At 42.9% G+C, this 19628-nt stretch overlaps 1 protein-coding gene across 2 annotated transcripts in view; it reads left to right on the top strand.

Annotated features, from left to right (window-relative positions):
• Positions 1-18771, top strand: part of CEP89 (centrosomal protein 89) — a 69753-nt gene extending 50982 nt beyond the window's left edge. For both annotated transcript variants that reach the window (XM_042917808.1, XM_042917809.1), the window contains exons 15-19: positions 7876-8043; positions 8640-8781; positions 12168-12257; positions 12704-12873; positions 18398-18771. In XM_042917808.1, coding sequence (XP_042773742.1) covers positions 7876-8043; positions 8640-8781; positions 12168-12257; positions 12704-12873; positions 18398-18554 — 727 coding nt within the window. In that variant the 3' untranslated portion in view covers positions 18555-18771. The remainder of the gene's footprint in view (positions 1-7875; positions 8044-8639; positions 8782-12167; positions 12258-12703; positions 12874-18397) is intronic.
• Positions 18772-19628: the final 857 nt, after the last annotated feature.

Here is a 19628-nt window from a genome sequence, read left to right on the forward strand (position 1 = left end):
GAAAAATAGATCAGAAGCAGGTAACCATAGGATGGCTTGGAGTCCTCCAAGGTCGTGGTATCAGTAGATCACAGACAGGAAGCGACATAGGGATATATTTGATCCGGAGAGTTAGAGTTATGACAGCTGGGCGTCTTCCGCAACTGAAGACAATATGACAACACGTGGATTATACTTGCCCAAGGAGCGCAAGCACAGTTGGGTAAATGAAGAGCTGTCTTAGCGAAAGAGCAGAGGACAGGTTTCCTTCAGAGCAGTTCAGCCACAGCAGGGTGTTTAACAGGTAACAGGGGACATGTCAATTGGGAAACAAACAGAACCCCTAAGGAGCTAGAATTTTATCACTGGAGAAAATGCCTTTCAGGAATGAAGCCAAAATAAGGATATTTTCAAATCCAAACTGAGTGTTGCCACCAGGCAGCCTACATTAAAGGCAATTCTAAAAGGGAGTATGCATCAGGAGGAGGAAAATAATTCGGACGTGGATGTATCAGAAACAAGGTAGAAATAAGAGTAAAAAAAGACATAGTGAGTATGTTAGTAAATGTAAGTGAACATCAATTCCATAGAACAATATCTTTTGGGATTTAAAAATACATAGAATTCTGGGGCGCCTGGGTGGCTCATTCGGCTAAGTGTCTGACTTTGGTTCAGGTCATATCTCACAGTTCATGGGTTTGAGCCCCGCGTCAGGCTCTGTGCTGACGGCTCAGAACCTGGAGCCTGCTTTGGATTCTGTGTCTCCCTCTTTCTGTCTCTCCCCCATTTGTGTTCTGTCTCTCTCTCTCTTTCTCTCTCTCTCCCAAAAATAAACCTAAAAAAAATTTTTTTTTAATTTTAAATACATAGAATTCATATGCACAACAATAACAGCATATAATCAGGAAGGGAGTCAATGGAGTTTGTCTTCTAAAGTCTTTATGTCATTCTGGAGAGGAGAAAGGTGTTGATTCATTCTATAGTGTGAAAACATACATGATGAAATTTGTGCAAACAGAATGTGTATAACTTCTAAACTAGTATGGGGAAAGAATGATTTTTTTTTTAATCAGTCCAAATGAAGGCAAGAAAAAATAGGACAAGTGATAAAATAGAAAACACAAAATAAAAAGTTAGATTTAAAGGCAAATGTATCAAGAGTGAGTAGGTACACACTAAATAGACTGAATATTAAATTAACATTTGTTAAGTAGAGCCCTGGGAGGTTGGATGGTGAGCCATAGTGACACCACAAAGAAAAGTGAAATAGAGAAGTTTATAACTCACAGGTACCTAGAGGGGCCCCACGGGAGGTCAAGGCAAGGTGCCTGGGTACATGAGCGTCTGTGAGTGACATGCTAGGGTTCTTGGATGGAGACCAGATTGGTCAATTCAAACTAAAAAGAGCAGGGTTTTGGTAAGCTTCGGGCCGTCTTACCTATGAGGCAGTGAGGGGAAGGCCCTAGGAGGTGGAGAGAATGCTTATCACGTGGAGGAATACCACCAGGAATTTACATTTACCCATGACTCTGCAGGATGTGACCAAAGTCCTGTGCGTGGGGGAGGCTAGCATCCACTGAAGGCCTCACGCAGGCCGTACACAATGGGTTGCGAGGCAGAAATACTATGGAGTGGTGTAGCTAAATTCTCAGTGGCAACCCTGTGTTGCCATTAAGCTATACATCTCAGTCAGAGAGGTGCAGAAAGGTCAAAAATGAAAGGGCAGAAAAACCCATACTACTCAAATATAAACCAAAAGAGAAATCATTAGAAATAAGAAATTTTAGCAAAGTTGATAGAAACAACATCAGTTTATAACAATGAATTGTATTTCATTGGAGGAACAAATATCTAAAAAGTAGAGTACTTCTGTTGGGAAAATGATAAAACTACACTGATAATTTCGGTGGGTAAAAAACTTACAAGTTGATAGGTTTTTGATTTGGAGAATTTTGTTCCCCATTCAGTGTGAAGATGCTCTCCATAGCCTTCCGGCTTGCGTTGTGCCCGATGAAAATCTGCTGTTGTTATCATCTTTGTTCCTCTGAACATGATATGGCTTTTTTTTCAGGCTTCTTTTAATAATTTTTCTTTGTTACTGGTTTTTAGCAATTTAATTAGGATGTCCCTTAGTGTAGTTTCTTTATGTTTATTCTGCTTGAGGTTGACTGAGCTTGGAAATAATTTAGCTGTTGTTTCTTCAATATTCTTTTCTATTCTTCTTTCTGTCACCTCTCCTGGGACCACTTGATATTGTCCCATGGGTCTCTGATGGCTCTGTTCATTTATTCCCTCAGTCTTCTTTCTCTCTGCTTCAGTTGGATAGTTTCTATTGCTGTCTTCCAGTTCTCTAATCTTTTTTTCTGCAGTGTCTAATCTGTATTTTTATAACCATACAGTGTATGGTTTCCCTCATAATTGCATTTTTCCATCTCTAGAAGGTCCATTTGAGTCATTTATATTTTCCATTTCTCTTCTCATCTCTCCTCATCCATTTCTCTACTGTCTTGAACATACAGAACATATTTATAATAGCTGTTTAAGAATCTCTGTTGGTCAATGCCATCATCTCTCTCACTTCTGGAATTGTTCTATTGATTTTTTTTTCCCTCTGATCACAGACCATATTTTATTACTTATTATTCCCATGCTTGATTGGATGCTGGATATTGTAGATTTTGTGTTGTTGGATGCTAGATGTAGTGCATTGCTTTTAAATAGCATTAGATTTTGTTCTGGTGCACACTTACGTTACTTGACCGTAGTTGGGTTCTTTCAAAGTTTGCTTTTCTTGGGGTAGGCCCAAGGCACCTTTTAGTCTAGGGCTACCTTAGCTTCATTACAAAGGCAGTGATACCCTTCTGAGGGTTATCTCCAGTGCCCCTTCTATTATAAGGTCTTTCCACTCTGGTTACTGGGCATGTGTACTACTCTTAGTTCTTGGTGAATATCAAGAATGGTTCTGCCTCCTCATTTCTAATGGTTCTTTCTCAGCCTCAGGTAGTTTCCTCTCACGCGTGTGCAGATCAGTAGTCCTCAGCCAGAGATTTGTAGTGACTACCCACCCCCCTAAAGATCTCCGGAGCCCTTTCTCTGCCTGCCCCACAGTCTTTAGCTACTTTGGCCTCTTTGATCTCTGACTCCTCAACCCGGCAGGTCCACTAGGTTCTATTTGGAGTTTTCCTGTCCTGTCCTGCAGCCTGCCAGTAAGCAATTGTAGTACTCACTTTGTTATTTCCTTCCTCAGGGATCACAGCCCTGCATTGTGTATCGTCTAAAGGCAGAAAACTTGTTTCTTACGTTTTGTCTCGTTTTCCAGCCGAAGGGGTAAATCTATCTCTACAACTCTGTCTTGGCTGGAAGCAGAAGTCTTTGCTTTTTCAACATTCTTCTTTAACCATTTATCATTAACCCAGTTGAATGTGTCCAATAAAATAATAGTTAAGTTAGTTTTCAGTGAAAGAAATGAGTTCTGGATCTTGTGTGTTTTTGAGTTACAGTTGACAAGCTAACCTTAAAATGTCTACATGTCTACAATGTCGTCTACATTGTCATGTATTCCTGCTGCACATAACAAGCACGCAGCTACTGCCACGTGCCACTCTCTCCGCACATTTGACGACACCCAAACTGCTGCTCAACAAATCAGGTTCACTCACATCACACTACACAGATGTCACAGCAGCGTTAGATTGCTGTAAAAGTTTCGAAGCCGTCCTCATAGTCTCTGTATTGATCTTGTGGACAAGCAACAAATAGCTGGAGACCGACACCCATCTGAGAGTCACACTTGGAGTAGCATTCCTGCAGAGAATCCCGCAAGTCTGTATACAGAATACAGGCCGAATGACTATCGGCAAGAAAATGGGTACATAGAATTTGGTATAATGATACAGTTAAGTATTCTACAGCCACACAAAACAGATGGGTGAGTCTTGGAGACATAAGACACTAAAATACATACAGCCCTTTGTGCACCTGTTGTGCATCTTGATTCTCTTCGTGTGTGGTTCCAACACTGGCACACCAGACTGAGTCGTAGCAACGCGTGGATAGATGGTAACACTATAAAGGTACTCAAGGCAGCTCTGTGATTGGGGCAGGACACGTGGGAATATCTGGGGTACTTGAAACGTTCTGTGTTTTTTATCTTACTATTGAATTATAGTTGACGTACAATGTTAATATCAGTTTCAGGTGTACGGCATAGTGATTGTACAACTCTGTACATTAGGCAGTGTTCACCACCATAGCACAGTTACCACCTGTCACCATACGCTAATACAGTATTATCGACTATATTCCCTACGCTGTACTTTTCATGTCCATGATTTTTATTTTATTTCATTTATTTTATACCTGGAAGTGTTAACCTCTTAACACTTAAAATAGTGTAAAATAGTTAAACCTGTTTTGCCCATCCCCCTACCGTCTCTCTTCTGGCAACCACCATTTTGTTCTGTTTGTTCGTTTTGTCCCTTAGATCACACATATAAGTGAAATCATATAGTATTTGTCTTTCTCTGTCTGACTTATTTCATTTAACTTAATATGCTCTAGGTCCATCCATGTCATAAAATGGCAAGATCTCATTCGTTTTTATGGCTGAGGAATATTCCATTGGAATATTCCAATATACAATGGACATCTTCTATATCCATTCACCTACTGATGGACATATCGATTGCTTCCATATCTTGACTATTGTATATGCTGCAGTAAACATAGCAGTATGTATATCTTTTTTTTTTAAGTTTGTTTATTTATTTTGAGAGAGAGCACGCATGAGGCAGAGAAGGAGAGAATCTCAAGCAGACTCTACACTGTCAGCCCCAGAGCCCAACACAGGGCTTGAACTCACAAACCGTGAGATCATGACCTGAGCTGAAATCAAAGGTAGGATGCTTAACTGACTGAGCCACCCAGGCACCTCAGAGGTATGTATATCTTTTTCAATTGGTGTTTTGTTTTCTTTGAGTAAATACCCAGAGGTGAAATTACTGGATCATTATGGTATTTCTATTTTTAATTTTTTGAGGACTCTCCATGCTGTTTTTCACAGGGGTTGTACCAGTTTACCTTCCCACCAACAGTACACAAGGGTTCCCTTTTCTCCCCCAACACTTGTTAATTTCTTGTCTTTTCAATACTAGCTATTCTGATTGGTGTGAGGTGATATCTCATCATGGTTTTGATTTGCATTTCCCTAATGATTAGTCATGTTAAGCATCTTTTCTTGTGCCTGTTGGCCATCTGTAGGCCTTTGGAAAAAATGTCTATTCAGGCCCTCTACGCATTTTCTAATCAGATGGTTTTTTGGTGTGGAGTTGTAGAAGTTCTTTATATATCTTGGATGTTAATCCCTTATCAGATATATTATTTGCAGGTATCTTCTCCCATTCAGTTTCCTTTGCTGTGCAGAAGCTTTTCATTTTGGTGTAGTCCCAATAGTTTATTTTTGCTTTTGTTTCCCTCTCCTGAAACAGATCCATAAATGTGTTGCCAAGGCCGGTATCGAAGAGATTACTGTCTATGCTCTCTTTTAGGAGTTCTGTGGTTTCAGGTCTCACATTTAGGTCTTTAATTCATTTTGAGTTTATTTTTGTGGATGGTGTAATAAAGTGATCCGGTTTCATTCTCTTGCATGTTGCTGTCCAGTTCTCCCAGCACCACTTATTGAAGAGACTGTCTTTTCCCCTTTGTGTATTCTCGCCTCCTTTGTCATAGGTTAATTGACCATATAAGCATGTACAGTTTGTAGTATATCTTGAAATCTGGGATTATGATACCTCCAGCTTTGTCCTTTCTCAAGATTGCTTTACCTATTCAGGGTCTTTTGTGTTTCCATACAGATTTTAGGATTATTTGTTCTAGTTCTGTGAAAAATGCTAGTGGTATTTTGCTAGGGATTGCATTAAGTCTGTGGATTGCTTTGGGCAGTATGGACACCTTAGGAGTATTCTTCCAATCCATGAGCATGGAATGTTTTCCCATTTTTTTGTGTCGTCTTCAGTTTCTTTCATCAGTGTCTTATAGTTTTCAGAGTATAGAGTTGCATTCCTTGATTAAATTTATTCTTAGGTATTTTATTCTTGTGCTGCAATTATAAATGGGATTTCTTTTTAATGTCCTGTTTCTTCACCTATATGGTAATTATATGATGGTTCATTATAATTATTTGTTAAAATATGCATTTATCCTTTTTTTTTAACTTTTTTTTTTAATTTTTTTTTTAACGTTTATTTTTGAGACAGACAGAGACAGAGCACGAGCAGGGGAGGGGCAGAGAGAGAGAGGGAGACACAGAATCTGAAACAGGCTCCAGGCTCTGAGCTGTCAGCACAGAGCCCAACGCAGGGCTCGAACTCACGGACCGTGAGATCATGACCTGAGCCGAAGTCGGACGCTTAACCGACCAAGCCACCCAGGCACCCCTGCATTTATCTTTTATATGTTTTTCTATATGTATATTTTACAATTTAAAAAACTTTAAATCATAGCATTTCACCAGAAGTAAAATCAGAAATGATCAGTACAAGTTTCCTCTGGGATGCCCAGGGGGTGGAAAAGGAAACATTTGTTTTATTAAAAAACATTTTTTTTAGGGGCACCTGGGTGGCTCAGTCGGTTAAGCGTCCGACCTCAGCTCAGGTCATGATCTCACGGTTTGTGGGTTCAAGCCCCACATCAGGCTCTGTGCTGTCAGCTCAGAGCCTGGAGCCTGCTTCAGATTCTATGTCTCCCTCTCTCTCTGTCCCTCCTCTGCTTGCTGTCTGTCTCTCAAAAATAAATAATAAGCATTAAAAAAATATTTTTAATTTTTTTTTTTTAAATCAACTATTTCAGGGCACTTGGCTGGCTCAGTCGGTGGAGCTTATGACTCTTGATCTCAGGGTTGTGAGCTCAAGCCCCATGTTGGGTGTAGAGATTACTTAAAAATCTTCAATAAAAAAAATAAATAAAGTATTTCTCCCACTATTAACTGTTTTTTTTTTTGTTTTTTTTTTTTTTTACAAATTATTTCTACCTTTTTTATTTGTTTGTTTTGTTTTAAATTTAAATTTGCCAGCCTGCAAGGCTGGGAGTAAGGCCCAATGGTACCGAGAGAGACCTACCCCATCCCAGAATTGGGCAGCCTCTGTGTGTGGCTCTACCTGTTCAGGGCTGGTCATGGCATGAAAACTGACCAAGAGAACCATTGAAGAAATAACTCTTTTCTCAAGCGTCATTTTGCCAGAATTTTATATTGAAATTGTATGCCCTCTTTAGTCTTTTATTTCTCTTATCATAAAACCATTGAATTTAGTATGACAGAAAATTTGTTTTAGCATTAGGATTTGGGAAGGCAATTATAACTATGTAAAAAATGAAACTATCTTAATTTTTCTTCTGGAAGGAATATAGGTTATAAATAAGTATATCTATACAGGGGCCCCTGAGTGGCTCAGTTGGTTAAACATCCGACTCTAGATTTTGCCTCAGGTCATGCTGACACAGTTCGTGAGTTCGAGTCCCACGTGGGGCTATCAGTGCAGAGCCCGTTTAGGATTCTCACTCTCTGCTCTCTGCCCCCCACCCTCTGTCTCCAAATAAATAAATAAACTTTAAAAGAAAAGTATATCCATGTAGAGGCATATGCAACAGTTACGGGCAGGGGTTAGATCATTACCATCAAAGGAGTGTGTGCCCAGCCATGCCCAGCCTCTAGAAGCTCCATCCCAGGCCCTCCGGGAGGGGACAAACAGTATTTCCGGGGGGGGGGGGGGGGTAGGGGGGGTGCCTCCCAAGGAGCCCCATGGGCCCCGGGGGCTGGGCTGCCCATCACTTGCCTGGCAGTGGCCGCCTCAAGTTAACTTCAGAGTGCAGATACAAGCCTGTGATGTTTTTGTCTGCCAGCCAGTTGCAGAAGGAAGAGGAGAAAGGAGGTGCTGAGCTAGAAGAACTGATGGAAAAGCTGGCCGTCCTGCAAATGCAGAAAAAGAGCCTGCTGTTAGAGAAGAACCGCCTGACAGCTGAAAACAAAGCACTAGGAGCTGAACTCGAAAGGGCACAGAAAATAAATAGGTTTTTATCTATCTTTCCTTCAGCCGGGTTTTTTATTTTTATTTTTTTTTTTGTATTAAAAAGAGACAAATATTCCATTTTATTTTCTTTGTCTAATACTGGCTAGAAAATGGAAAAAGATCATTGAGATTACTGGATATCAAAACAAAAGCCCAGTAAAGGCTTTGCTGTTGACCAGCATTAGCCAACATTTCTCAAGTCTATTTTCAATTATAGTTGATAGTCATAATGATGACCCTAAGACTGAAAGTCCTGGAAGTTATTTCCTATGCATTTTGGGGTAACTGGATTCCTTTTTCAAAAGCACCTTTTAGAACATGGGCCAAAAAATTAAGAGAATAGTACATAAGTAACCTATTAATTGTGTGAAGCATTTTTTGATTCTTGCTGACTTGGCCGGAAATCAGTAATTATGCCTCATTCAAAATTAAACTTGGTTATCTATTCTCACCCTAAAACTCAATGGAAGATTTGGGTTGCCGAAGAATACATTTAAATGCTAACATACTTGCTGTGTTTACAATTCAGATAGTCTCTATGCCCTAGCCATTCAGGCTAATGAGTTTTTTCTTCCACCATTTGGGGGGACTCTCTAGGAGGTCTCAAAAGAAAATTGACGTCCTCAAAAAGCAGGTGGAAAAAGCCATGGAGAACGAAATGTCTGCTCACCAGTACCTGGCAAATCTTGTTGGTCTGGCAGAGAATATGACCCAGGAACGCGACAGTCTTATGTATTTGGTAAGCTCCCCCAGTTAACTTCGAGTCCACTGCAAGTTAATATGCAAACATAGTTTTAAGTGTGTTGTCTTTATAAAATTACCGTGAAAACCTTCATCTTTTTACATTTTAACTGCACATTTTCAGATTCTCCAAAATTTTTGCTTTCAGCCATGGGGGAAACACATTTTTGAAAGGCGGATAACCCACACTTTTAAATAATGGTAAATGATACTCTAGAAGATAAACTCCTAGAATTAGTTGATCCAGCCAAATAGAACAGGGTCGCCAGGCATTTATCACACATGCAGATGCGTCTTCCTTCTCCCTGTAAAGCTGACTTAATGTGTTCCCTGTTTGAAGATGAAATATGAGCACCATGGACAGGGTAAACAGAGGCCATCCCTCGCTGCTCCTGGCGACCCTAGTCCCAAGGAAAGGACCGCGTGGGTTATCGGTGGTCCTAGATGGTGGAGCACTGCCCCGCCAGCCCACGTGATGCCAAGGGCATGGTTCTTGGCATTTCCACATTAGTGTTAAAAGGTGTCAGCGGCAGACTGTGCAGTGAAAGGAGGCACGCTCTTTGCCAAGCTCCACGCAGTGAAAAAAGCCCATTAGAATTTACCACAAAATGGGACTTACGTAGCAGTGTCTCCAAGTGGTGAAATTACAGGCAATGAAGAAAAAAATCTAGGCCTGTTTGCACTTTATGATTTTTCAACTTTGAACACATGTTGCTTACATTCATTTAAACATGTTTGTTTAAGCAGCGTTGCAAATCTCTGGTAGCATATGATTAGAAATAATAATTTAGTGCATGTCATGACAGAGGAAACTAGCAGATTTTCTGAGACATTTGGAAATTGGCAAACTTGGAATCACTCAACCCCTCTCCCAAGTGAATGGGGTGTGGAGAGTCTGTCAGGATGTGCCACAGGCTTATTCCCATTTGTTAGGAAGGTATCAAGTTCCTCCTTTGAGGGGGCGCCTGGGTGGCTCAGTCAGTTGAGTGTCCCTGGGATTGAGCCCCGCATCAGACTCTGGACAGAGCGTGGAACCTGCTTAAGATTCTCACTCTCTCCCTCTGCCCCTTTCCCCTCGCTCAGGATCTCTCTCTCTCTTTCTGTCTCTCTCTCTCTGTGTGTCTCTCTCTGTCTCTCAACAACAACAACAACAAAAGTTCTGGGTGCCTGGGTGGCTCAATCAATTAAGCTTCCAACTTCAGCTTAGGTCATGATCTCCCAGTTTGTGAGTTCAAGCCCTATGTCAGGCTCTGTGTTGACAGCTCAGAGCTGGAGCCTGCTTCGGATTCTGTGTCTTCTCTCTCTGCCCCTCCCCCACCCACTCTGTCTGTCTGTCTCTCTCTCTGTGTCTCAAAAATAAATAAACATTAAAAAATTTAAAAGAAAAAATTCTCCATAGGATAATGAACATTAGGCTTTTAGCCATTGTTTATATAAGAGGAAATAGAAATATAAATAGCACACACCTCTTGGGGGAAATGTGATCCTTATTTGTAATAACAGAGATGCTCATTAAGCCAGTCTTGAGATCTCATTCTGCACTTATATTAAGGTTACCAAAAAAGTTGCTTTCTTAATTACAATAGTTGCTGCTAGGAGTGGTAAGATTGATTACATATTAATGGTGATTTCTAAGCCCTTCCCAGGTCTTTTGGAAGCAGTGTGACTCACACACAGCATGGTAGGCCCCTAAGCCTGTATGCCCCCGTCCCATCCGCCTCCTGAGAGGTCACCATCCTAACCCAAGTGCTGGGCTCGGGCATTTTCTGTAGTGGTGCTGAGCGCCCATTTCCCCCTTTGCCTTGCCTCCTGTGCTTCCCCACTGGAATAGCCAGAGCGCAAAGCAGAAGCTTGCTGAAAAACGGGGACCCCGCGGCCACGTGTCAGTACCACCATAAAGGCGAAGTCATCTTGTTTGCAACGCAGGGCATGCAGGCTTCCCCGGGAGGCAGGCCCTGCACCTCCCGTGTGGGCCAGCAATCACCCCAGGTTTCTGTGATGAAGTTTAGATCCTCCCCGATCCTCACACGGTCCCTCTTAGGTCCTCCCTTCGTATTTGTGGGCCCAGGATGGGAATCGAAATGGAAGCCATACGCTATTTGTCCAAATACTTGGAAGTTACAAGTTAAGCCAACAATCTGTAAATGAAACGTGTTCTCTCCCCCTGCCTTGACGCCAGGCTCAGGTTTAGAATCCTTAGACCCCTCGGACGTGGGGGAGCTGCTTTCAGCCCTCCCCAGCTGTGCCCACCGCAAGAGACATCTGTGTACCTACAGACACTGTTGTCCCCTGGCCCTGCGAGCGCCTTGCGCCTGGGAGCCCCGAGACCAGCTGGGGTTCGGGGTGCTGCTTGCTGCCTCTGCCCTGTCCTGGGACTGTGGGCCGAGTATCCCAACCTTACTCTGTCCTGGTCTCCTAGGCCTTAATTTATTGAGAATGGCACCTTAATTTCTTCTTTTAGTTTTTATTTTTATTTTTTATTTTTGAGAGAGACACAGAGTATGTGCGTGCAGGTCCGCTCATGCAGGGGGCAGGGGGGTGGGGGCAGAGGAAGAGGGAGAGAGGGAATCTTAAGCAGGTTCCATGCCCAGCTTGGGGCTCAACTCCACGACTGTGAGATCGCGACCTGAGCCGAAATCTAGAGTCAGACGCTTAACCGACTGAACCACCAAGGGGCCCCAAAAGGGGCACCTTAATTTGCAATCCCACATTTAGGATGAGTTTTCCACGTAACTTATGGCAAAGTTATTTAATGTTCTGTGTCTTATTTTTCATTTCTGAAGGAAATCAAATGAAATCAAATTGTGCTCATCTTTGCTTTTTTATTTTAGCATTTGAAATAATTTATAGTGTGTAGTAATTCATGTCCCATATGGATATTAATCTGAAGCACTCTGCTGCAAATGACATCCCTCTAAGATATAAAGCTGCCACATTTGGTTTGGTGAGTGGCATTGTGCATTCATGTTTATCCTTAATTTTGTGATTATTCAAATAGTCAAGGTAAAAGTATATTTGCATCTCGGCACTTATTCCTTGGGTCTGATTGAAGGAATGATATATCCCACAAGGATAGAGATGTGTGCTGAAAACCCTTCCAACCTCTCACATTCCCCTGGTTTGAGGGGCTCGATCTTCCATTGGTGTCCAGGAGGGGCGCCCAGCCTGCTGTTCTGGGTTCTTGCCCCTCCTCAGCTGTTGGCCCAAGTTCTGCCCACAGCCTTCAAACGGGGTGGAGGTTGGGGGCCAGACAGGTGCTGGGCCAGGACAAGTGGCAGAACGGAGATTACTTGTAAGTAGCGAGATTCTTCGCAGAAGAATTATTAATTTAATTTTTCTGTTCAACTTAGAGCCCATTATTTTTCTTTTTACTTCGCTCTTTAGGCTAAATGTTTAGAAAGTGAAAAGGATGGAGTTCTCAACAAAATCATAGAAGGCAACATTCGCTTGGGAAAGTTAGAGGAAAAAATCAAGGTAAGTGGCCATTTAACCTCAGAAGTTCCATTTCAAATGGAAACAGCGGCTTACTGGGGTCAGATTTCTGACCTTAATACCTTAACCTTAAATACTATACAATAAAAAGGTAAAAGGAAAACAAATGAGTCAGGCTTTTATCTCTGTCATCTGTTTACCGATAGAGTGAACAGACCTTGCCAGGTTGGTCTGTTTTTATTTGCAGCATGTAAAAACTAGGCATGATGCAGACTAGAAATTTGGTATTATTATACTTGACATTCCTTTTTTTTACCCCCCTATATGACTTTTATGATCCTTGCCCTCCCAGATCGGGCTTACCGAAGGTTTACTCATTATCTCAGTGGGCTCTCATGGCCCAAATGGGTAGGGTATACATCTGGGAAGGCACCCCGTGGGCCACAGGCAGCGTCCCTTCGCTCACAGAGTGCTTCCTCCTCCCCCAGGGGTACAAGAAGCAGGCAGCACTGAAAGTGGGCGACATCAGTCACCGTCTGACAGAGCAACAGGAAGACTTTGCTAGCAAAACCGCTCAGTACCAGCAAGAGATGAGACACCTCCATCAGATGCTGCGGGACAAGCAGGGTATCCTGGACCAGGCACTGCAGCAGAAAAGGTAGGGCCGCTCCAGCCCCGTCTACTATGGTTAGTTTTGAATGTTTGCTAGGATTTTCTAGTAAAACCCTCTGGACGTGTTCTGTTTATTTTTTACAGTTTAGTTTTATCCGAATGTAATATTGGTCTTGATTTTTGTTTGCTGGTTAGCTAACACATCCCTCGCCTCACCTAGTTCCCATTTTGCTGTTGTGCTGGTGGCGGTGGTGGTTATGGTGGGAACACTGAAGATCCAGTCCCGCGGCAACCTCTCAAGTCTGCGACACGGTGTCGTTAACTACAGTCGCTGTGCTGTGCACCACATCCCAGCTCTTCATTTTCTCTAATCCCCCCCGCTTCAGAACTCCCCATTGTTTGAATATTGGACTTCTTAAATCAACCCAGGCCTCTAATTGTCCTCCCCTCTTGTCCCTCTCTTTGATACTTTTGTTATATTTCATTTTCTTGGGAGATTTTACTTTTGATTAAATGTCTTATTTCTGCTTTTTCTTTCTTTCATCTCTGAGGATTTTTTTTAAGTTATTTTTTTAAGTAATCTCAACGTAGGACTTGAACGCAGGACCCTGCGATGAAGAGTCTCATGCTCCTCTAACTGAGCCCGCCAGGTGCCTGCCCCTCATTTCTGAGAATTTTAAAATCTCTAATCATTCCCTTTTTGTAAGAGCATAATCATAAGATTATGGGTATATTATGTTCTCTGCGTTCTCTGTTACACTTCCTCCTTTAAACATATGATAGAGGAAGTGTTGCCAGTATATTAAAAACACTGGGGAACGTTGCATACTCTGTGAAGTTCATGTGCTTAGAATTGCATTAATAGAGGCACCTGGGTGGCTCAGTTGGTTGAACACCCACTTCGGCTTAGGTCATGATCTCACGGTTCGTGAGTTCAAACCCCGCATCGGGCTTTGTGCTGACAGCTCAGAGCCTGGAGCCTGCTTCTGATCCTGTGTCTTCCTCTTTCTCTGCCCCTCCCCCATTCATGCTCTGTCTCTCTCAAAAGTAAAATAATTAAAAAAAAAAAAGAATCACACTAATAAAATGGAATTTTGTTTTTTGCCCTCTCCCTTATTCCATTATCTGTCCTTAAATGGTTTGAAAGTTATGCATTCTGTACTTTCAGTGGTTACCCTTAAAATTTGACCATGGTTATTTAACATTAAAAAAATCTAAATTTAACTGGGGCACCTGGGTGGCTCAGTCAGCTGAGCGTCCAGGTCTTGGTTTCGGCTCAGGTCTTGATCTCACAGTTCATGAGTTTCAGCCCTGCATCAGGCTCCACACTGACAGGGCAGAGAATCCCTGCTTGGGATTCTGTCTCTCTCTTCGCCTCCCTATGCTTTTTCTCTCTCTCTCTGCCTCTCTCTCAAAATAAATAAACTTTAAGAAAAGAAATCTAAATTTAATCAATATCCCTGTATTTCCTCCCCCAGAGCAAGACCTAATGCTCTTATCTAATTATTTTCCCCCCTCAGTTGATATGCTGATGTTGTCCAGTGTCCAGATGAAAGTGAAAAACAAAGATCTATCTTCTATGGTTATCTTTAGGTCCCCAGTTAAATGTTGCTAGTTTCTTTATAGTTCTTTATTTTGATTTACCCAGAAGTACCATTTCTTTACTTACCGATTATTATAAATAAGGCAACAGGCCCAAAATGGGCCTCACTGATGCTAGTCCCACATCACCAGACCAAGACTTGACCTAATCAGTTTTGGCTCTACCAGAAAGGGAATCTTAAATGAATCAATACGGAATTGCCTGGTCAGCACTAGTTAGGTCATATGCCAGGGAGACCCTGCCATCCCCTAAAGAAAAGTTAGTTTGCAATAACCAACTCACTTTTGCCTAGTAGAACTTCCTTGTTCCTGCTCCCTTCTGCCTGTAAAAGTCTTTCATTTTGTATAGCTCTTCAGAGCTCCTTTCTCTCTGCCAGGTGAGATGCTGCCCAATTTAATTTTTGCTCAAATAAACTCAAAATTTTCATACTTTCTCAGTTTATCTTTTAACATATTGTCTCTTGCATCACCGACCTTATTTCTCAGATTAGTTTCCTTCTTTGTAAAATGCATCATTTGGAAGTTTCTTTAGGGGCACCTGGGTGGCTCAGTCGGTTGAGCGTCTGACTTCGGCTCAGGTCATGATCTCACAGTTTGTGAGTTCGAGCCCCGCGTCGGGCTCTGTGCTGACAGCTTGGAGCCTGGAACCTGCTTCGGATTCTGTGTCTCCCTCTCTCTCTGCTCCTCCCCCGCTCATGCTCGCTCGCTCGCTCTCTCTCTCTCTCCTCCAAAAATGAAATTAAATAAATAAATAAATAAATAAATAAATAAGAAGTTTCTTTAGTAAGAGTCTGTTGGGAGTAAGTTTTCTTAGTTTCTGTTTCCCTGCAAATGTCTGCATTTTTGTAAGGTAATTTTTGCTAACTACAGGATTTTACTTTGACAGTCTTTTTATCTCAGCATATTCCATTATCTTCTCTGTTTGAGAAGTCTGTTTTGACAAGTCAAAAGACAAGTCTCTGGTAAGCCTCTGTCATTTTTAAAAATAATTGATCACCTTTTCTCTTAATTCTTAAGATCTCCTCTGTCTCTTGTATTCTGCAGTTTCATTGTTATGTGTTTAACTGTAAGGTTCTTTTTTACTTATCTACTTGATAAAAATTATTCTCCATATCTGTGATTTTGTGTCTTTCTTTAGTCTAGAAAGTTATCATCTCTTAAAATAAGCCATTATCTTAAAATAAATCGTTTCCTCTTATTCTTTCTAAGTGTCCTTCTGGAACTCAGATTAAATAAATGTATGTTAGATCTTCTTATTCAATCCTCCACTTGCCTTATGTTTTAAATTTTCCATCTCCTTGTTTTCCTGGTCTACATTCTGGGTAATTTCTTCTGCTCAATATTTCTGGTTACTAATTCTCTCTACAACTATGTACTGTCTCACACGACCAATGAGGGTTTTTTTTTGTTTTTTTTTTATCTCAACAACAGTATATTTTGTCTTCAATTCTGTTTGGGTTTTTTTTGAAAATCTGCCTAGTCATTTTTAAAATAAATTCTTGGTCTTTGCTTATTTCAAGTACATCTCTTATTTCTTTTTTAACATTTCATTCATAGTTATTTTTTCAACATCTGAAATTTGGCAGAATTTAAATTTGTTTTTGGGGTACTTGGGTGGCTCAGTTGAGCAATCGACTTCAGCTCAGGTCATGATCTCACGGTTTGTGGGTTCGAGCCCCACATTGGGCTTGCTGCTGTCAGCACAAAGTCCACTTCCGATCCTCTCTCTTGCTCTCTCTGCCCCTCCCCCACTCACGCATGTTCTCTCTCTCAATAAATAAAAACATTAAAAAAAATTTTTTTAATCTTGCCCTATGTGGCTTCTTTCTTTTTAGAATAACTTTTTAACTATGAACTCACATATAGTTGAATTTAATCTGTAGAATCCTGAGGTTCAGGATTAAGGATGTTTCTCGCCAGAGAAGACTTGTATTTGCTTCTCTTTGGTGCTAGAAAATATTTCCAAACCTGGAGCCACTTTAATTTTATTATTAATTTTTAAAATAGGCTATAGTATAGTAATGCTTTTAAAAACATACAAAAAGACTTTTAAAGTATCCACAATGCTACTATTACATTTATAAGGTATAACTTCTTAATATCATATTTTTCTGAACTGCATTTGAGGTGTTTTCCTCTGCTTAATATTACAGTTTACTAATTCTCTCTTCAGCTGTGTCCAGTGTACTGTTTAACCCATCCACTGAGCTTTTTTTCTAATTGTTCCAAAAATGGCTTTTCATTCTTGGTTCCCTCCACACAGGTCCTGGGGATGCCCAATCATGGGGAACAATGTAGATTCAAGCTCCCGATCCACCTGAGAACAAGCCAGCGGCTCCAGCCCTGTAGGAGACACTTAGTCTCTCAGAGCAGGTTTCTCTGGAAGATGGGCAGATTTTCTGCCCAGCCATGCTTGCTTTGAGGGTCCTTCATGTGCCTCCACTTACCTGCCCAATTGTGGAACACTTAGTTCAGAGTGTTTCTTAGGAAGAAGAAGAGAACTGTGGATATGAGCAAGCCCTGGGGTTTTCTGTCATACCTGCTTTGCATGGGCCCAGCACCTAGTCTCTATTCTACAAAAATATGGGTTTCTGTCATGGGCTTTTGTCCTCAGAGCAATACCAACATTCTATTGCCTGCCCCTGTGCCTTCAGTTTAGTCTTTATTTTTTCCTGCCCTTAGAGAGTTCCTATTTATTCATTCATTCATTCATTCATTCATTCATTTATTCATCCATTTATCTATTCATTTATCCATTCATTCATTCATTCATTTATTCATTTATTCATTCATTATTCTTTCTTTCTTTTTTTTTTTTTTTTTTTAGCGAGACAGGCCTTGATCCCAAGCCCTCACCTTCCCGTGAGATCATGACCTGAACTGAAGTTGGTTGCTCAACTGACTGAGCCACCCAGGAGCCCCCAGAAAACAGAAATAATTAAATAGTGTTCAACATTCAGTGAGCATTAGGGGCCTTGGAAGGAAGCAACAGTTAACAAGAGAAGTGACACTGGACAAGTGGGCATGTCACTGGCCTCCCTCAATCTCACTGGCCTCCTTCTTAAACAGCAGTGCTCAGCCCACTTGGTAGTCCAGTTTCTAGCATCTTCCATAACCACCTGGCTATGTCTGTGAAGGAGCTGGCTTCCGCACCCTGCCCTCCTGCATGAGGCCTGCTCCTTCTTCCAGGCTGAGGCCAGTCTTTCTATCTCCCTGAATCCCCCATGGCCTCCACCATCCTGTGAGGTGGTAACTGGTACCCTGTCCTCCAGTGGACGTTGGCCCTGTGAGGACATATACACCTTGCAGGCCCTGTTTCCTCAGCACTCCACATGGTTCCTGTCACAGAGTCCCTGGTACCCTTTCCTTTCCTCACACGTCTTGGTTCCCTCTGGGTGCTCACTCCCAGCACATGGGCTATTGAGGCCAGTCTTCTCTGTGTCCTCGGTTATAAGCCCCACTCCCTGCGGTCCCCTCCTCACCCCCAGACTAACTCTTTATGTCCAGGCCCATCGTTGGCTCTACGGACGGTGCTGTGAGAGGTTCCTGAGTGTTGGCCAGGTCACAGTGGGGGCAGGTAGAGGGTGCACAGGAGAGGCGTGCAGGGTTCATGCTGTGTGGTCGCCCACATCCAGGCCACTGTGCCATAGGTCAGCCCCTGCAGTCACTGTATTTTATTCTTATACCTGTTAATTCTATAGAGAACAAAGGTCCAAAATAAAGGAAAAGGCAAAACGTAGAGAGGAAAGGTAAGAAGTCACGTTTAGCCTGTGGCTTGTATTTTTTCTATTTCCAGGGGGTCTCAGTGCTTCGTTCAACTCCGGGAGTCTTTGCCTGGGAACCCAAGCACAATGGGACCTGTTCTCTGACATTAAGCATTCTTCCCTTTGAGTTCTTACTACTTTAGGAGTCATAAGGGCTCTGTAGATAATTTTCTCCTTGTGCTATTTTGTGTGTATTTCTCACAGAGAAATGGAAGGCAAGCTTGAGGTTGTCTGGGAGTCTACCTCTAAGGAGAACCGAAGAATCCGAGAGCTTCTGCAGGCCACGCTGGAGAGGACCGGCACGTGGGATGGCACTGGGGAGGCGTGCTGGACGGCTGAGGCTCCAGCTACCGTGACATGAAGCCACCTCCCACCACCTGCCACAGCCTGGGCCGTGACCAGGACCGCTTGGCCCTGGAGGGCTGCCTTTCCCCGGACCAGAGACACAGGACAAGGGCAGGCACCCCCTTGCCCCACAGCGTTTCTCTTCCTCGGGGCGAGGTAGAAACAAACTGTCTCAGACATTTACTCCATTTTTTACACGTTGCTTTATGTAAACAATACAATGCTAAACTTGATTTTTGCCAGTACGTGTCCCCTGGCTGCGTCTGTGAGACCCGCCGCTCAGGGTGACAGCTGACCTGATGCTCTGGCCTGGCTCTGGGCTCCTAGGCCTGCAGCCGGGGGAGTACTCGGGCTGTGTGCTCCACGGGAGCTAAGTGGCATGAGCCCAGTGATGGTCCCGTGCCCTGTGTTAGCGTTTTGTAAATGAGCGCTCGCACTCCAGCCGCGGGAAGTTCCACAGAGTCTGTTCTGCCCCTTCCCCTACCTTTCCTTATCCTCTTGGGAAGGCAGTTTGCTGGGGCCGCCTGGCACCAGGGTAGGGCCCCTGCCCCACGCCACCACCGAGAAGGGTGCCGGGGGCCCGGGTTCACTTCTCTGTGCCACCCCCAGTCATCCCAGCCCCTCAGGACCGTCCCCTGGCACTTCCTGGTGGCAGTGCCAGCCACCTCGGGCTGCTTGTCCCTGGCACGCCAAGAAAATGAGGGACAGTGGGCTGCACAGGACCCTGAAGAGCAGTATGGAGGGTAGAATCCTAGAACCCTCGCGGCTCGGGCATGCACACTGGCCAGCGCCGGCCCTCGGTCAGATGGAGAAGTTGATTGCTGCTTGGGAAGCTGAGACAGAAGGTCACAGTTGCCTTACATTTTGTTCAGTTTGTTCAACAGTTAAACAATGCCAGTTTATTTTCATTTTACCAGGGGTAGGGAGACTCCCCAGGGTTTAAAACTACGTATCATTGCCCTCCTCGATGTTATTTCAAAAGAATCCACCAGCTCTCTGGAGATCCATAGACAGGCTGAGAGGTGGCAGTCTCTCGCCTTTCGGACCTGGGCTTGTAGGGTGGCTCGTCGTGGGATCACTGCAGTTTGTC

Source organism: Panthera leo, chromosome E2, assembly GCF_018350215.1.
Source record: "Panthera leo isolate Ple1 chromosome E2, P.leo_Ple1_pat1.1, whole genome shotgun sequence".
Taxonomy (NCBI): Eukaryota; Metazoa; Chordata; class Mammalia; order Carnivora; family Felidae; genus Panthera; species Panthera leo.